General features: G+C 35.9%; 1 protein-coding gene across 30 annotated transcripts in view; it reads right to left on the bottom strand.

The window, feature by feature from the left end:
• NRXN1 (neurexin 1) overlaps positions 1 to 18343 on the bottom strand; it is a 1199463-nt gene that overhangs the window by 1040629 nt on the left and 140491 nt on the right. The window contains exon 5 of one of the 30 annotated variants that reach the window (XM_081593714.1): positions 11339 to 11364. The exons of the other annotated variants lie outside the window; for them this stretch is intronic. Within the exon in view, the coding sequence (XP_081449840.1) occupies positions 11339 to 11364 (26 nt within the window). The remainder of the gene's footprint in view (positions 1 to 11338; positions 11365 to 18343) is intronic. 30 annotated transcript variants of the gene reach the window in all.

The raw sequence follows: 18343 nt of genomic DNA, 5'->3' as shown, positions 1-18343 counted from the left end.
GTGAAACCTTCCAAAAAAAAAGTCTCCTTGGTCTTAAAGCATAACTGACATAACTGAGTGAAAATATGAAAATGAATTTGTCCCAGAAGACTTGAAGAACATATCTGCAGAAACCAGCAGTGAGTATCATTAAATATTCCCACAATGGACTCAATGTGAAAGCAATATATTTTATCCCATTTAAATATTTTTGATGATGATGAGACGGTAACAAAAATTTACATTAAGAACTTTTGGAATACTTTATGGATATCTTTTTGCCCATAAACTGTAAATTATAAAAAATCCTGTACTGTTTACACACACACACACACACACACAGTTGTCCCTCAGTATTTGCTAAGAATTGGTTACAAGACCCCTCCCACAGATATCAAAATCTATGAATGTTTAAGTTCTTTATATAAAATGGCATATTTGCATATAGTATATGTGCATCATCCCATATATTTTAAATTATCTTGATTACTTATAATACTTAATGTAAATGCTATGTAAATAGCTGGTGTGAGACAAATTCAAGTTCTGCTTTTTGAAACTCTGGAGTTTCACTTTTTTCAAATATTTTTGATACTTGATTGAATCCATGGATGCAGAACCTGTGCATACAGAGGCCTGACTGGGTGTGTGTGTCTGAAAGAGAGTCAATTCTTTAGTAGGTTGATAAGAAGTCTGGGGTCCCTGAGGAGGAGAAAGGGGTCTGGGGTTCTCAAGGAGGAGAAAAGGACAAACTTTTTTTTTCTATATTGCTGTGTCTTAGTCAATATAACAATGTATCCTGCTTGAGGACATGTTTCTCTTTCTTGAGAACCTTCAGGAACCTTCTGAATCCTGTCATCTTAAAATGTAGGCTGTGAGAATGGGTCTGGTAAGACCTTTTGATTGTTGGTTCTAATCTTGTTAATCTAAGATGTGTGCTGTGGGAGTGGGTCTGGTAAAAGTATATAAGGCCTTGTTAAGACAAGTGAGCAGGGCATTTTTTGTCCCCCTTCTGATGTCTATGTGAGAAGCTTTCTCTGTCCTCTTTCACTTTAATAAAACTCTGGTACACAAAAGCTCTTAAGTGATCAAGCCTGGTCCCTGGTCCTGATGCTAAATCTTCTTCGGAGATCAAGAATCTGACATCGTTCACCATAAGCTATCATGTGTATGTGTATGTGTGTCCTTTGTCTACATCATTTAGTTTAGCACAAAGAGATTGGAATGATAAGCACATTTTAGATAATTTTCTATCCTAAAATAACTCTTTGAGGGGTGAATAATATATATTTGAGGGGGGAAATAAAATATAAAATATAAAATAAAATGTATAAAGAAATTCAACCCACAGACTAAGGATAAAGAACTCTGTAATTTGTTTTGGATAAGATCTGGCTTGATTTTAACTAATACAGATATTTTTATATGATCATTTTTTAGACTACTAAACCATTTTTGTGCTTCCTTTTAACTAGTTTACTTCAGTGTATAACAAACATATACTGCTGACTTAATTAATATGAAATCACATATATAGATGTTTACCTAAACACTTTTATAAATGGCTAGATATTTTATACTCAAAATAAAGGAGAAAACACACATAAATGAGAGAATAAAGGGAGAGAGTTGGTGGGAAAATAAAGGTAGACATTTATTTAATATTCTTGAATATATATTGTCAAATTTTCATCAAATGAGTTCTTTTGGAAGGCAATAAAATGGTGGTTTTTTAAAAGTTCTGGAAAATTCTGAGATCCAAGTGGTTTATTTGTCCATAATACTCTAGTATTTAATTAAATACATGTTTCTAATTTTAAAAAAAGGAAAACTACTTTGCATACATTATTATACAGGGAAAAATCAGGCAAAAATATCATAAGACTTGAGATATAGAATGTTATAAGCAAAAGAAAAATTATGAATTGGACTTTGAAGGCTCAAGGGAAGTTATTTCTGGTTGGGGACAAATTACATTATTAAAGTCCATGTTCTATCAATAGTCACTCGGGTGGTTGGGTGGGAATATTTGTGTGAAACAAACAATATGCCATCTAAGAAACAGTAAGCCCACTGAACAGTCATGAGATGTGTGCTCATATTCTACCTGGCAAGTTTTAAACATTCTTTAAGGACACAGTTTTTGTTTGTTTGGTTTTTGTTTTTGTCTCTATGAATAAGTAAATACATTGTCCTCTGGAGAACCTAAGTTCTAAAATAGCCAAAAAAATACATTAGCATTATTATCTCACTCATCGATTCACAAACATGTGGCTCTTCCAATATTGACAATATTTATCTTTATGTGTCTTTCTTCAAGGAAAAAAAATAGTCGAGTTAAAAGAATGTTCAGCATATGCTAAAACTGGGAGGAGGACTATGACAGATACACTATAGCAAACAGGTGTTTTAATGTGTGATTAGAGTTACTGACAATAATACATGTCATAATATATTTTTCTTGCAAAATTAATAAACTTATCTCAAAATAAGCCACCAAGCCTCAATTTATTCAAACTCATATTTTTTAGCATGCTAAAGAGACTCTACCAACTCCACTTTAACTAGAGTTCTGGAGTCAGAAAAGAAAATTCTTGCATCTCCCCTCTAGTTGATTCAGCAGCGTACTACGATCTACTTTTATTTTCTTGGATTGCCAAGCTTTATATGAACACTATGCACTTAAAAATTTTTTACAAGAATATCAGTTTCAGATATATAATAGGCTACTGAATGCCATTTTATTGAGAAAGCTAAAGGTATTTATAAATACTCAGAATAGTTCAAAGCTTCAGAAACATTCTCATGCCCCCCCAAAATGAATAACTGCTGGTGCAATTCTCTGAATGTGGTAGGTGTCTTAAACACAAGAAGCTTTGGGAAAATGTCTCAAATCATTTTGACAGCCTGACTTTATTTAGCCTCTTAACATCTATGAGTTAAAATATCAGAATTTGGTATAGACGTATAACTTTTGATATATTGAGCTTGCAATCTGACATATAATTCTTTATAAATGTCAACAGATGTCATACATTTAATTTTGCCATTGTGTTTCATCCATATTCATGCATGGTGCCTGTGGGTGAGGGGGAAGATGAGACTTAGTCACTGCTATGAAGGTGTTTCCATGTTTCAGGAATAGACTCAAAGGGCTCTGTCAGAAAGCAAAACTTTTACTTTAACTTCAATTTGTTTACTTGGAGTTGAGTTGTTGCCAAAATTCATACCATATTTTTTAAAAAGTTAATTTTTGTTTATTTTTCCTATGTGGAAAACAAAACAAGATCACCCTTTTTAAGGGGAGAGAAAACAGAAAAGGCCCAGTAACATATTACCAGTGTATTTCAAATTTTTATTTGTCCACTAAGTTTTCTATCAGTAACCATCCCTACACTGAGAAATAATATCCATTCTCCCAACCCTTCAATACAAGAATGATGGCAGAGGTGGCTGGAAGGAACAAGACAACACTCTTTAGCTAATCTGTCAGAATGAACCCAGAAAAGCACTCAAGACACTACCTTTTACTCTTCTCTATCACTTCACTCCTCACAAAAGTCAAAACTGACTAAACATTTCTTGAATTATACTACTTCCAGAAAAATGGTATGACTATTACTCCCAGGCATTAAGAAAAAAAAAAAAATAACATACTTTTGAAAAGTGAAAGAAAGAAAGAAGGGAGATGGTTGAGACCCAAACAGACTATATATACAGATAAGAAGAGGAGGAAGTCCAGATTTGGTTAGAGGAGGTGGAATTCAGGACATTTTCTGATTCTACTTTGGTAGAGGTCTCACATCAGTCTGTACTTAGAAGAAAGAATGGCCCAGCTCAGGGCTCTGATGGCGCTGAGAACGGTAGAGAAAGTGGTGGATGTGGGAGGGATGGGAACAGAAAGAAATGCAGAGTGGGAAGGAGGACTATAAAATTAACCAAGTAACCGGGAGAGTCAACACATTGGACAAAAGTTCCTCCTTCTCTCCTTCTTTTCTCTCCTTTCTCCACGCTCCTCCTCTTTCTCTCTTTAGAAATCTTAAAGCACAAGAAGTGGTAATCTGTTATCAGCTTCAGAAGAAAAAAAAAGTATAATGTTCCTTGCACTTAATATCACATTCTGTTTTGATAACAGCCAATTCCTAATTACCCTAACAATGCATTCTCAATAATGACACTAAATTAGAACGACACACTCAATTTTAATTCTGTGGCTTAACTCTTACTTAATTTTCACATGATAATTAGCACAAATAACTACTTAGAGACAATCTCTGATTAAGAAAGGGCTTCTTCTTAACCTGATGGATCTGATAACTACCTGTTGTGAGAGTTTGCTTTCCTGTTTCATTATCTTTTTAGGATAGTCACAACATCAAAACATATTCTTGTTGTTTGAAAATATCCAATTATAATATATCCAAACTGCCATTCTACTTAACAAATCAGACTACTATAGCCTTAAAAAAAAAAAAAAAAAACAACACTTCCCTGATGGCTCAGAAGGTAAAGAAAGAATCTGCTTGCAATGCAGGAGAGCCAGGTTCAATCCCTGGATCAGGATTATCCTCTGGAGAAGGAAATGACAACCCACTCCAGCATTCTTGCCTGGGAAATTCCAGGGACAGTTGCCTAGTGGGCTATGGTCCATGGGGTCGCAGAGTCCAGCACAGCTGAGAGACTGACAAGCAAGCACTATAGCCTAAAAACCAAAGTGTTATCTCAGCACAGCAGCTAAGATTTTCATCACATTTAGTTATACCTTGATCATTTTTCCCTGTTCTAGTAAAAAGGATCAGTCTACCAATGTGGAGGCTGATACAGAATTTTAGTGTTGTAAATAAATTTCTTCTTAACTATTCTATATTTAAAATCACATCAAGATTTTCAAGTTCCTCAAATGAATATGCCCTCTTTCAGAAGTCTTTTGTTTGAACCGCTCCTCAGACTGGAAGTGTTCTCTGAGCTCTTCTGAACATCCAAAGTACTGTGTTCCTGTGTTCTTTAATGCACACTTTTATATCAATATCTTCAGTTACTTAAAGATAGTAACTATGTTTTCTTTTCATCAGCAATTCCCACTCCACCTGTCACTGACTTCTCTGAACTTACAAATGCTCAATAAACGTTTCTTAACTTCAAGCAAATTAAAAGCAAATTGCCTTTCATCAAAACAAATTAAAAACAATTTCTGGTAGTAGCTTCTTTTCAATTTTATTTTTTTTAACCTCAGATTCAAAATAAGAAAACACTGTGATGTAACTTGTGAATTCTTTTCAGAAATGAAGAAATGCAATTTTAACAGTGAAATATACCTATGTAGATGCTATATGTACTTAAGTACAATATAATTTATATGATAGGGCTGAAAACCTTCTTATAGGTAACAACTTTTCACTTAAATATAGAATAAAACTGGCTACATTACTGATTTATATTCTAATATTATATTTTAGGCAAGTTGTGTAAAATTAAAAATACTGTGAAAAACTTTGTATTTATACATTTTATAAAATGTTCATTAACATAATTGGATATAATATATAATATACATTGGGAAAAATTGGTATTTTAGTATATATCATACTGAGTTAGTGCTTCTTAGGTCTTTTCTATCAGCTGCTATCTGATAACCACCATTAAAAGCCACTTTTAATAAATGTAATATTTTTTGAATAAATCCAATTTACAATTATTTAAAATATTTTTATAATACTGCATATTAAAAACATCTTAGTATTTATGTTTTTATGTGATCACCTCAAGATTTCACATTACTATAAGAGGCTGTTTAAAATATTTGCAAACGACAGACAGACAAGTGATTAATCACCAAGATTTACAAATGGCTCATGCAGCTTAATATGAAAAAAACAATCAAAAACTGGGCAGAAGACCTAAATATTTATCCAAAGAAGACATACAGATGTCTAAAAAGCACATGAAAAGATGATCAACATTGCTCATTAATAGAGAAATGCAAATTAAAACTGCAATGAGGTATAACCTTACAACAGTCAGAATGGCCATCATCAACAAGTCTACAAACAATAAATGCTGGAGAGGGTATTGAGAAAAGGGAACACTTCTCAATTGTTAGTGGAATTTTTAGTTTTAAAAAACTTAAAATAGAGCTACTATATCCAGTAATCCCACTCCTGGACATATAACTGGAGCAAAACAAGATTCAAAAGGATATATGCAATCAAATGATCATTGCAACACTATTTACGATAGCCAAGATATGGAAGCTACCTAAATGTCCACTGACAGATGAATGGATAAATAAGAAGTAGTACATATATACAATGGAATATTACTCAGCCATTAAAAAGAATGAACTAATGCTATTTACATTGGATAGACTTGGAGATTATCATACTAAGTGAAGTAATTCAGAGAAAGACATCACGTGATATCACTTATATGCAGAATCTAAAAAAGAATGATACAAGTGAACTTATTTACAAAACAGGAATAGACTCATAGAGAATGAATTTACAGTTACCAGGGCATAAGAGTAGGGAGGAGAAATAAGCTGGAAGTTGGGACTGACATGTACACCTTGCTATATTTAAAATGGGCAATCAAAAAGGACCTACTGTATAGTATAGGGAACTCTTCTTAATATTATCTAACAATCTAATTGAGAAAATAATTTGAAAAAATAGATACATGTATAACTGAACCATTTTGCTGCATACCTGAAACTAACACTGTTAATCTACTGTACTCCAACATAAAATGGCAATTAAAATTTTCAAATAAAAATAAAATGAAACAAATAGTAAGCTGTTATTTCAAAAAAAGATATTGTTTACTTTTAATTCAAAAGCAAATGCTTGCATTGGACAGGGTGCTGAACTTATAAATATTATGCTAACTTATGTGTTATCTAATTTAAAATGATTTTTTGGCCTTTGTTTTGATTATTTAGAGAGATGTACAGGCTAGCAATATCATAATATCACTAACTGAATCCACTGCAAAAGTGGTGACATGAGTGAATCTCTAACCTTAAAAGAAAAATTTTGTACCACTGTGGTACACAGAAATTTGAAAGGACATTACTTTTACCACTTAGGAACAAAACACTAAATACAATGTAGAATATAAGACTATTATTCATGCCATATATTGAAAAAGTATGATAAAATAGGAGAACTGGAATGGAATTTCTTATTTAAATGGTGGTATTTGAGGAAACTATTATTTACTTCAGAGTTTAAAGTACGAAAAAAAAAGTGAATTGTTAGTATACTCATCAGGCCATACTTCTCTTTCACTACTATTTAATGGTATTTAATACACTCATATTTCAAAGTTGAGATCAAATACATTCAATATTTGGTCAGTAATATGGGTATGACTATGATTACTGTAATCAGAACTTCTGGTTCTTCGAAAGCAGTGTCTTCAGGGAAATCTTTTTTTCCCATTTATACTGAAAAACTAAAAGAATAATATGAACAGAATCTTGCACCAGAAAAGTCATTTATTATCATCTTATGAAGTCAAGTGGGCCTTAGGAAACATCACTACAAAGCTAGTGGAGGTGATGGAATTCCAGTTGAGCTATTTCAAATCCTAAAAGATGATGCTGTTAAAGTGCTGTACTCAATATGCCAGCAAATTTGGAAAACTCAGCAGTGGCCACAGGACTGGAAAAGTCAGTTTTCATTCCAATCCCAAAGAAAGGTGATGCCAAAAAATGTTCAAACTACTGCACAATTGCACTCATCTCACACAATAGCAAAGTAATGCTCAAAATTCTCCAAGCCAGGCTTGAACAGTATGAACCAACCATGAACTTTCAGATGTTCAAGCTGGATACAGAAAAGGCAGAGGAGGTGAAGTTGTGTCCAACTCTTTGTGACCCCATGGAAGGTAGCCCACCAGGCTCTTCCATCCATGGAGTTTTCCAGGCAAGAATACTGGAGTGGGTTGCCATTTTCTTCTCCAGGGGATCTTCCTGACCCAGGGATCGAACTAGGGTTTCCCACATTGCAGGCAGACTCTACCAGCTGAGCCACCAGGGAATCCCAACCAGAGAACCAATCGCCAACATCTGCTGGATCATCAAAAAAGCCCGAGAGCTCCAGAAAAACACCTACTTCTGCTTTATTGACTATGACAAAGCCTTTGACTCTGTGGATCACAACAAACTGTGGAAAATTGTTAGTGATGGGAATATCAGACCACCTGACTTGCCTCCTGAGAAATCTTTATGCAGGACAAGAAGCAACAGTTAGAACTGGACATGGAAAAATAGACTGGTTCCAAATCAGGAAAGGAGTACATCAAGGCTGTATATGGTCACCCTGCTTCTTTAATGCATATGCAAAGTACATCATCCAAAATGCCAGGCTGGATGAAGCACAAGCTGGAATCAACACTGCTGAGAGAAATATAAATAATCTCAGATATACAGATGACACCACCCTTATGACAGAAAGCAAAGAGGAACTAAAGAGCCAATTAATGAAAGTGAAAGGGCAGAATGAAAAAGTTGGCTTAAAACTCAACATTCAGAAAACTAAGATGATGGCATCTGGTCCCATCAGTTCAGTTCAAGCGCTCAGTCGTGTCCCACTCTCTGCGACCCCATGAACCGCAGCATGTCAGGCCTCCCTGTCCATCACTAACTCCTGGAAACCACCCAAATTCATGTCCATTGAGTCGGTGATGCCATCCAACCATCTCATCCTCCGTCAGCCCTTTCTCCTCCTGCCCTCAATGTTTCCCAACATCAGGGTCTTTTCAAATGAGTCAGCTCGTTGTTTCAGGTGGCCAAAGTATTGGAGTTTCAGCTTCAACATCAGTCCTTCCAATGAACACCCAGGACTGATTTCCTTTAGAAATGATTTCCTTTAGAATGGACTGGTTGGATCTCCTTGCAGTCCAAGGGAATCTCAAGAGTCTTCTCCAACATCACAGTTGAAAAACATCAATTCTTCTGCAATCACCCTTCTTTATAGTCCAACTCTCACATCCATACATGACCACTGGAAAAACCATAGCCTTGACTAGATGGACCTTTGTTGACAAAGTTATGTCTGTGCTTTTTAATATGCTATCTAGGTTGGTCATAACTTTCCTTCCAAGGAGTAAGCGTCTTTTACTTTCACGGCTGCAATCACCATCTGCAGTGATTTTAGAACCCCCCAAAAAAGTCAGCCACTGTTTCCCCAACTATTTGCCATGAATTGATGGGACTGGATGCCATGATCTTAGTTTTCTGAACGTTGAGCTTTAAGCCAACTTTTTCACTCTACTCTCTCACTTTCATCAAGAGGCTTTTTAGTTCTTCTTCACTTTCTGCCATAAGGGTGGTGTCATCTGCATATCTGAGGTTATTGATATTTCTCCCGGCAATCTTGATTCCAGCTTGTGCTTCCTCCAGCCCAGCATTTCTCATGATGTACCCTGCATATAAGTTAAATAAGCAGGGTGACCATTTACAGCCTTGACATACTCCTTTTCCTATTTGGAACCAGTCTGTTGTTCCATGTCCAGTGCTAACTATTGCTTCCTGACCTGCATACAGGTTTCTCTAGAGGCAGGTCAGGTGATCTGGTATTCCCATCTCTTTCATCTGGTCCCATCACTTCATGGCAAATAGAGAGGGAAACGATGGAAACAGTGACAGACTATTTTTTTTTGGGGGGGGGGCTCTAAAATCACTGCAGATTGTGACTGCAGCCATGAAATTAAAAGACGCTTGCTCCTTGAAAGGAAAGCTATGATATACCTAGACAGCATATTAAAGAGCTGAGACATTACTTTGTCAACAAAGGTCCATCTAGTCAAAGCTATGGTTTTTCCAGTAGTCATGTATGGATGTGAGAGTTGGACTATAAAGAAAGCTGAGCACCAAAGAAGTTATGCTTTTGAATTGTGGTGTTGGAGAAGACTCTTGAGAGTCCCTTGGACTGCAAGGAGATCCAACCAATCAATCCTAAAGGAAATCAGTCCTGAATATTCATGGAAAGAACTGATGCTGAAGCTGCAACTTCAAGACTTAGGACACCTGATGTGAAGAACTGACTCACTAGAAAAGACCCTGATGCTGGGAAAGATTGAAGGCGGGAGGAGAAGGGGCTGACAGAGGATGAGATGGTTGGATGGCATCACTGACTCGATGGACATGAGTTTGAGAAAGCTCTGGGAGTTGGTGATGGACAGGGAAGCCTGGTGTGCTGCAGTCCATGGCGTCACAAAGGGTTGGATATGACTGAGCAACTGAACTGAACTGAACTATGAGCTCATATTGGCTCTATTCTGAAATGAAATGTCTAAATACCATGGCTTTAGTGAGATAGAATGGTATTTGATTTATATTTTATTGCATTATACACAAAACACAAACTTCTAATAATTAGATTTCATTGCAATTATTGTTCCTAAATTTTATTTCAATATAATAAGAAAGTTGATCTTTAAAGCTCTAACAAAATACTGCAAAATTTACATATTCTAACTCACAGTTTAGAAAAACACACATGATGTATTTATACATGGTCAATATTTTACTCCTTGGTGGCTTAGATTTCTCATACTGGAAAAAGAATATTGTATGGTTTCCTTGCAGTCAAAATTTTCAGCCAGGGCAACAGTCTGTCAGTGACTATTGACTATTTAGGGAAAATACTAGTGATTTTTTGAAAAATCTATATGTTTATCTTTTAATTGTAAAGTAAAATGTAGCCCAAGTGAACCATGATGATGACATGGAAAAAAAGAATATCTCCTATATTGCTGCTGCAGAGGCAGAAAAAAAAATAGAAAAGTGGCAAGTTGAAATCAATACTAATTTTAGCCTTATTGATAGGAGACTTCATGATCACCAGACTGACCAAAAAGCACAGGACAGAAGGTCGGTTGCAAAGGCCACATCTGTCTGTCTTTTCTTCACTTCTTAGTGGCTATGAATGGAACTGTCTATGTTTATTTCTAAACATACACACAAAAGAATCTGACTTTGCAAGTTGACAGAAGATTGCAAGACTGTTGTTGATCTTGCTGAGAATTACACTGTTTTAAAAACTCTCAAATACTTACATGAAGGAAAAATTCCATAAAAATTAACTTGTCATTATTTGAAGTGTTGGGCTGGTTAAAGCAGACTGCTTTATGTAATTCATGTAATTCATAAAATTACATGCCAAGGCGAGAAAAACATCCTTTCTCTCTAACAAATCTTGCTAGAGTAAGTATATAACTGGCAAAAAATTTTCATTTTCCCACATGATGGCAAAGTTTCACCTGAATTTGTAATATACCATAAACCCAGATCTAGGTAAACACTTGCTTTTAAACAACCACAATTTATTTTTGAGAGGGGAAGGTGGGTAGAGACTACCCTCAACATTATTCATTTGTTTCCTCATTCATTCATCATCATTCCATTCATTACTCAATAGATAAATTTTAACTGCCTACTATATACACCTTACACTAAGGATTTTAGAGTTTGGGGGTATACAACACTGACAAAAATCTCTGCCCTTAAAGAATATGCAATTTTATCGGAATAAAAAGATAAGCAAATAAATAACTATTTAAAATAATGCCACATAGGGGTAACTATATTTTTTTCAAAGCAGAGAAGATGGGAATAAGGACTGTTGTTTCAGATTAGATGGAGAGATGACATTTAAACAGAGATTACAATGAAGCATGGACATTTGTATCATCAATGTCTGAGAGCAGTACATGCAGAAAGATCAACAGGTGAAAAGGCCCTGATACAGAAAATGGCAATGGTTACTTCACTGGAAGAAGAAATCTTAAAAATGCAAATGCAATATCAGGAATAACTATTGATAGAAGTTACTGCTTCTTATAGCGATCTGTCTTTAATCAAATACTGGGAACTGGGAGATCACTATCTCTCGTTGCTGTTGCTGCTAAGTCACTTCAGTCATGTCCAACTCTGTGCGACCCTATGGACAGCAGCCCACCAGGCTCCTCTGTCCAAGGGATTCTCTAGGCAAGAATACTGGAGTGGGTTGCCATTTCCTTCTCCTAAGATTGGATAATATCAAGTTCTTTGCTTTAAGTATCCCAATTCATTAATCCGTCTCAACTAAGGACTTTTCACCTATCAGAAATAATATATGTTTATGCAGAATTTATTTGGTGACCTAACAAATGCAATAATGTTTATGGTTAACCAGAGAAAGATCCACTTAATCAGCCTGAACTTCCCCTAATACAGCCTTCACTAGATGGTGGCTATTTTTTGATCTTTCAAAATTATCTTAAAATATAATTCTTAAAATACTGAGAAAAAATCTATGAATTTGACAGATTTATGGAGTGGAAGATACCACTGCAAATTAGATGAACATTCTGTATTTAAACATATATGACATACTGTATAAATATATATATGTGTGTTAGTCACGCAGTCATATCTAACTCTTTGCAACCCCATGGACTGCTACCCACCAGGCTCCTCTGTCCATGGGATTTCCCAAGCAGGAATACTGGAGTGGGTTGCCATTTCCTCCTCTGGGGGGTCTTCCTGACTGGCCCACGGATCAAATCCAAGTCTCCTGCATTGCAGGCAGATTCTTTACCACTTGAGCCACCACACCTAGATATATTTACTCATAAACATATGCATGCAAACTTATTGGAACAGCAAATTGGGACAGCTGTGTTCCAGTTAGAACAGCTATGAAGGTGTGCCCGTTGCCATATGCTAGTGTCCCTTTCTACAGCAAACTATTGAGCTGTGAGAAGTATAGTAGTCTGATAACCATCAACAATCAGCACTTTCAGGATCTACTGAGGTTATGCTCTCCTGGATAGCCCCCAGCCAAAGACTAAGCATTTTCAGGGCAGCGGCCTGGCCATCTATCCACCTAGGAACTCCTCTACCAAGACATCTTTGCTCCTGAGCACTCCACAGAGTTGACTGAGAAAGAATCAGATCTGTATTGTAGTTAGTGGCCCATACCCCTCATCCTGCTTTTTTCTTTAGTTATCCTTCACTGAAAGATTGTTGTTACTCCTCAACAGATTTCTGTAGCCCTAACTACATGTGAGCCTCTGTCCCCTGGAGCACTCAAGTAACACACATATGTGTATAGATGTACATGTAAATATCTATTAATTTAGAGTGGGTTACTGCATTATTGGGGCTTCCCTGGTGGTCCAGATGGTAAAGAATCTGCCCTCAATGCAAGAGACCCAGGTTCAATCCCAGGATTGGGAAGATCCTCTGGAGAAGAGAATGGCTACCCAATCCAGTAATCTTGCCTGAAAAATTCCACGGACAGAGGAGCCTGGTGGCTACAGTCTATGAGGTCACAAAGAGTCAGACACAACAGAGCAACTAACACTTTCACTTTCACAACACATTATAACACTTTTCATATACTGATTGACAAATGCAAAAAAAAAAACCAAAGATAAACATTTTATAGTGAAATCTTTTCTACTTGAATACTAAAAAGAGGCATTCTCATAATAAAACATCTGACATTTGTGTAAAAATTCTTTGAGATCCTCAGTAGAGAAGGCAGCCTTACTAGAACACTTTGTTATAGGGTTTGATATAGGACTGGGTTTAGCTGTCTCATCTAAATTGTTGAACTATTAAAAGACCAGGCAATACTTCTTAGAAGCTGTTTTTACATCTGAGATGACTTCATGTCATAAAAACAAAATGTTACTCTAAGATAAATCTTTATTATGTGTTTTTTACTTTTATTGAATTGATAGCATTCACCTTAATTACATAGGGAAAACATCATAATCACAGTAAAATAATTCAGAATGAAAGGGAAAGTATTAGTTGCTCAGTCATGTCTGACACTTTGCAACCCCATGGACTGTAGCTCACCATGCTCCTCTGTCCATGGAATTTTTTAGGCAAGTATACTGGATTGGTTTCCCAGTCCTTTCTTCAGGGGATATTCCCGACCTAGGGATCAAACTTCAGTCTCTCACATTGCAGGCAGATTCTTTAACGTCTGAGCCAGCAGGGAAACCATAACTCAAGTGTGTACATTCACAAATGTAGGATAATTTTTGATAAACAAAAATGTTTTAATTTGTTAATGAGGATTTCCATAGTACTTTATGCATCTTTCAGGATTTTCCAACACTTGACTCATTGACTCCAACTCTTGACTCATTCTCAGAGTTTTGACAATGAAATTGGGAAGACTGTCAGTAATTGTTCCTTACTTTCAGCAAAGAGAATTAAAGTCAATTGGAAGAACAGTTCAAGATTTCACCCTGATTATTCACGTGGAATTTCCTATTTTACAAATTTTTCACAGAAGCAGAAATATTTAATTAATATTTTTTGTAAACAGAAAAATAGTTGAAATAACACGGGGAGTATTTTATTTGTACAAATTTATTTTATAGTGTCTAAGGCTTGTTAAACACAGAAAATATTTACCATCACTGTCCATTAAGAGTAATGTAAAAATAGCTGCTAATATAATTGTGGACTCCCTAGGTAGTTATATAATATATATAGCAATTAACTCTGCACTAAAATAATAACTTATCAAAAAATATGTTTTCTCCTATTCAATCAACTAGAAAAGGATATCATTTGAGAAAAGCTGTTTTATATTTTTAATGAATTGAAATAAAATTGGGCACAGGAAGTTTTGTTTACAGAGATAAATTATATGTCAAGATGGCTCAAAATCGAATACTTTTTTCATCTATGACACAAAAGTTTCTTGGCCTTCTCCCAAGATTATATTCTTCCTAGAAATAAGAAATGATGCTGTCTCATGCATCAAACCTGGACTGGTGCACTGGGATGACCCTGGGGGATGGGATGGGGAGGGAGGTGAGAGGGGGATTCTGGATGGGGAACACATGTGCGTCCATGGCTGATTCATGTCAATGTTTGACAAAAACCACTAAAATATTGTAAAGTAATTAGCCTCCAATTAAAGTACATAAATTAATTTTAAAAATAATAATAAAAAATAAAACAAAAAAAGCATCAAAAAAAAAAAAGAAATCCTTTCGTGTTACTCCTATGCCACACTTACATCAAATGTAATCATGCCTTCTTTTCAAAAAAAAAGCTACATGAAAAACCCATAAATAAATAAAACATTTTGACTTTGAATAGGGTTCCCACCACAAATGAATTACCACAAGAGTAAATAACAAAAGATTCATTCACGTTCCCCTTCACCAAGTTTAATGGAAGCGTCTCTACATCACAGATCATTTAAGAGAAATTTATGATGCTGAAAGAAAGCACACCATATTTGAACCTAAATGACCACAAACAATGAGCTAGTTTATGGGTGTTAAGCAAGGAATTCAATAGAAATGTGATTTAAAAGGGCATAAATGATAGCATTTTCTAATTAATCTTTACTATAATTGATTGGTAAGTGCTTCAACAATACTGATTTTTATTTTCCCCATTCAGGGCAAATGGCTCAAAGCTGTCATTCATTGACAGGCAGATTCCTTACCATCTGAACCACCAGGGAAGCCCCTCATTCTAGGCAACTTGCTACATTTATCTATTTCACTTCCCTAAAATAAATAAGTTGTATTAGAGTCAATGTACTTGATAATGTTTTGGGAGTTGGACACCAAAATGAGTAAGTCAGAGTGGACTAAGACAAAAGACTGCTTTGATAAGAAAAGTCCCTATATAAGGTCATTAAATTTCAAAACCCATGGGAAATGCATTTAGTCCACAACTCTCCAAAGTCCCAAATTCAGGATTTTTGGACCAAGGTGTTTATTGCAAAATCTCCCAGGTACTTACAGCTCTAAAAAGAAATCCAGAAAATTACTGGTATTGTGAGCTAATAAGATATAAGGGAGACAAAAGACTGTAGAAGAGATTAAAGTGAGAAACTTTCTAATTCTTCATTGAGTCCTCTTATAGAGCTGGATATCAATGTTTATATTCTTTTACCTTGTTCTTAAGTCATACAATATTGCTTAAGGCCATTTCTTTTGAGAAGAAAAATTAGTTGGTAGGAAAAAAAAACCAAAAATACTCCAGCTCACATTCTAAACACTTTTACTGGGTACTTATTATGTGCAAGGCACTTATTATGGACTGAATGTTTGGGTCCTCTCAAAATTCATGTATGTGAGTACTAACCACCAGTGTATTAAGAGGTAGGCTCTCCAGTAAGTAATTTGATTTTGAAGCGGAACCCTTACAAATGGCATTAGTGCCCTGAAAAAGGAGACAAGAGAGTTGTACTCTCTGCAGTGAGGACACAATGAGAAGATTATCATCGTCTCAAACCAGAAGATGGGATCTAGTGGATACTCACCAGACTTCAAATCTATCACCAGCTTGATCTTGACTACCTCAATTCCAGAACTGTGAGAAACAGATGTTTGTTGTTTAAGTCACCCAGTCTATGGTAATTGTTATAGCAGCCTGAACCAAGAGAGTATTGTGCCAGATTATTTTGGATAAATCAGGTAACAACGTTGACAAAGATACTTGCTCTTGTGGGGACTGTATTCTGCAGCGAGAGACAGGCAACAATCATTAAACTTAATAAAATGAGTAATTCATGTTTATATGAGAAAATGGTAGGTGCTATGGAGAAAATAAAGGGAAAGAAGAAACTAAAATAAACTAGAAGAAACTGGCAGGGCAAAAGGTTAGGGGTGCAGGGCTGCCTTATTTTTTAAAAAAAGGTTCAGAATAGATCTCAGTGCAGAAAAATCTGAGCAAAGACTTGAAAAGTGTGAGTGAGTCAGGTAAGTGTACTGACAGGTGAAAGGGGCACTGTAGTCATGGTGCTCAGAGGGCAGCACTGATCATGTGCCTGAGGAACAGCAAAGAGGACACTGTGTGGGAGAGAGAGGGCAGGAGGCCTGAGAATTCACTTGGAAACTAATAGCATGTGCCTTGTAGCTACAGTATGGGTTTTCATTTTAAATTTGAAAGAAATAGGGTGAAATTGTGGTGTTTTGAGCAGAGGAGGAACATGAAACAGCTTTTCTTTTTTTTCTGATGAAATGGGGTAATACAATTAAGAGCAATAGCTTTGAACTCCAGTATCTCTACTGCTTATCAGCTTGTGTACAAAATGTCAAGTTTCTCATCCCTATGTTTTATCTATCAAATGAGCATAGGAATATGAATACTACATAGGACTGGCTGTAAAGATAAAAGAGATCATGCAAAAAACTTTGCATTATAACTGGCATATTGCATCTGCTGAATAAATGATCTCTTATTTTGCTACTTCCTGCACATTTTCTCCAGCAATGAGTACCATTAATACCAGGGTCATTCCAAAACTCCGTTGCAATATCTATTTTCAGAAAGATGAATCAACCAAAGAATTTCAACTATCTATAAAGGATTATTCTAGGTATGGAGGGACTATGTGCTGTGCTGTGCTTAGTCACTCAGTCGTGTCCAACTCTTTGTGACCCCATGGACCACAGCCTGCCAGGCTCCTCTGTCCAGGCAAGAAGACTGGAGTGGGTGTCCTACCTCTTCTCCAGGGGAACTTCCCGACCCAGGAATTGAACCGGAGTCTCCTACATTGAAGGCAGATTCCTACCAGCTGAGCTACCAGAGACGTTCATGGAGGGAATATACAGAATTTTAAATGTACCATTTGATATTAATAAAATTATGATTCAGGTGTATAAATAAAACATATAAAACATGATTGAACACCAATAAAAAGTAATAAATTATTGATATAATAAACACATGAATGAATCTTAAATTCATTATGCAGAGTAAAATAAATCACACACAAAGAGCATGTACCATGTGATTTCAGGATATCAAACCAGTCAATCCTAAAGGAAATCAGTCCTGAATATCCATTGGAAGGACTGATGCTGAAGCTTAAGCTCTAATACTTTGGCCATCTGATGTGAAGAACTGACTCATTAGAAAAGACCCTGATGCTGGGAAAGATTGAAGGCAGGAGAAGAAGGGGACAATAGAGGATGAGATGGTTGGATGGCATCACCAATTCGATGGACATGAATTTGACCATGCTCCAGGAGTTGGTGATGGACAAGGAAGCCTGACATTGCTGCAGTCCATGGGGTCTCAAAGAGTTGGACATGACTGAGTTACTGAACTGACTGAAAATGAATATTAATCTATAGTGACAAAAAGTAGATAAGTGGTTTTCTGGGTCCAGGTGAATATATAACAGGGGATTATACAAAGGAACATAAATAATCTTGTGGAAATAATGGAAATGCTCTGTGCCTTGATTATATTTTGGTTTCACAAGTGTACCACTCTAAAAATTCAAATTGTACACTCTAAATGGATGCTATTTATAATATATAAATCATTCCTTCATAAAATTAGTGGCAGCAAAAACAAAAATAACTGTAATAAAAATTG

This window comes from Giraffa tippelskirchi, chromosome 4 (assembly GCF_054371585.1).
Source record: "Giraffa tippelskirchi isolate mGirTip1 chromosome 4, T2T-mGirTip1v1.2.pri, whole genome shotgun sequence".
NCBI classification, from domain to species: Eukaryota; Metazoa; Chordata; class Mammalia; order Artiodactyla; family Giraffidae; genus Giraffa; species Giraffa tippelskirchi.
The sequence above is the reverse complement of the archived record's forward strand: the minus strand, read 5'-3'. Positions and strand labels throughout refer to the sequence as shown.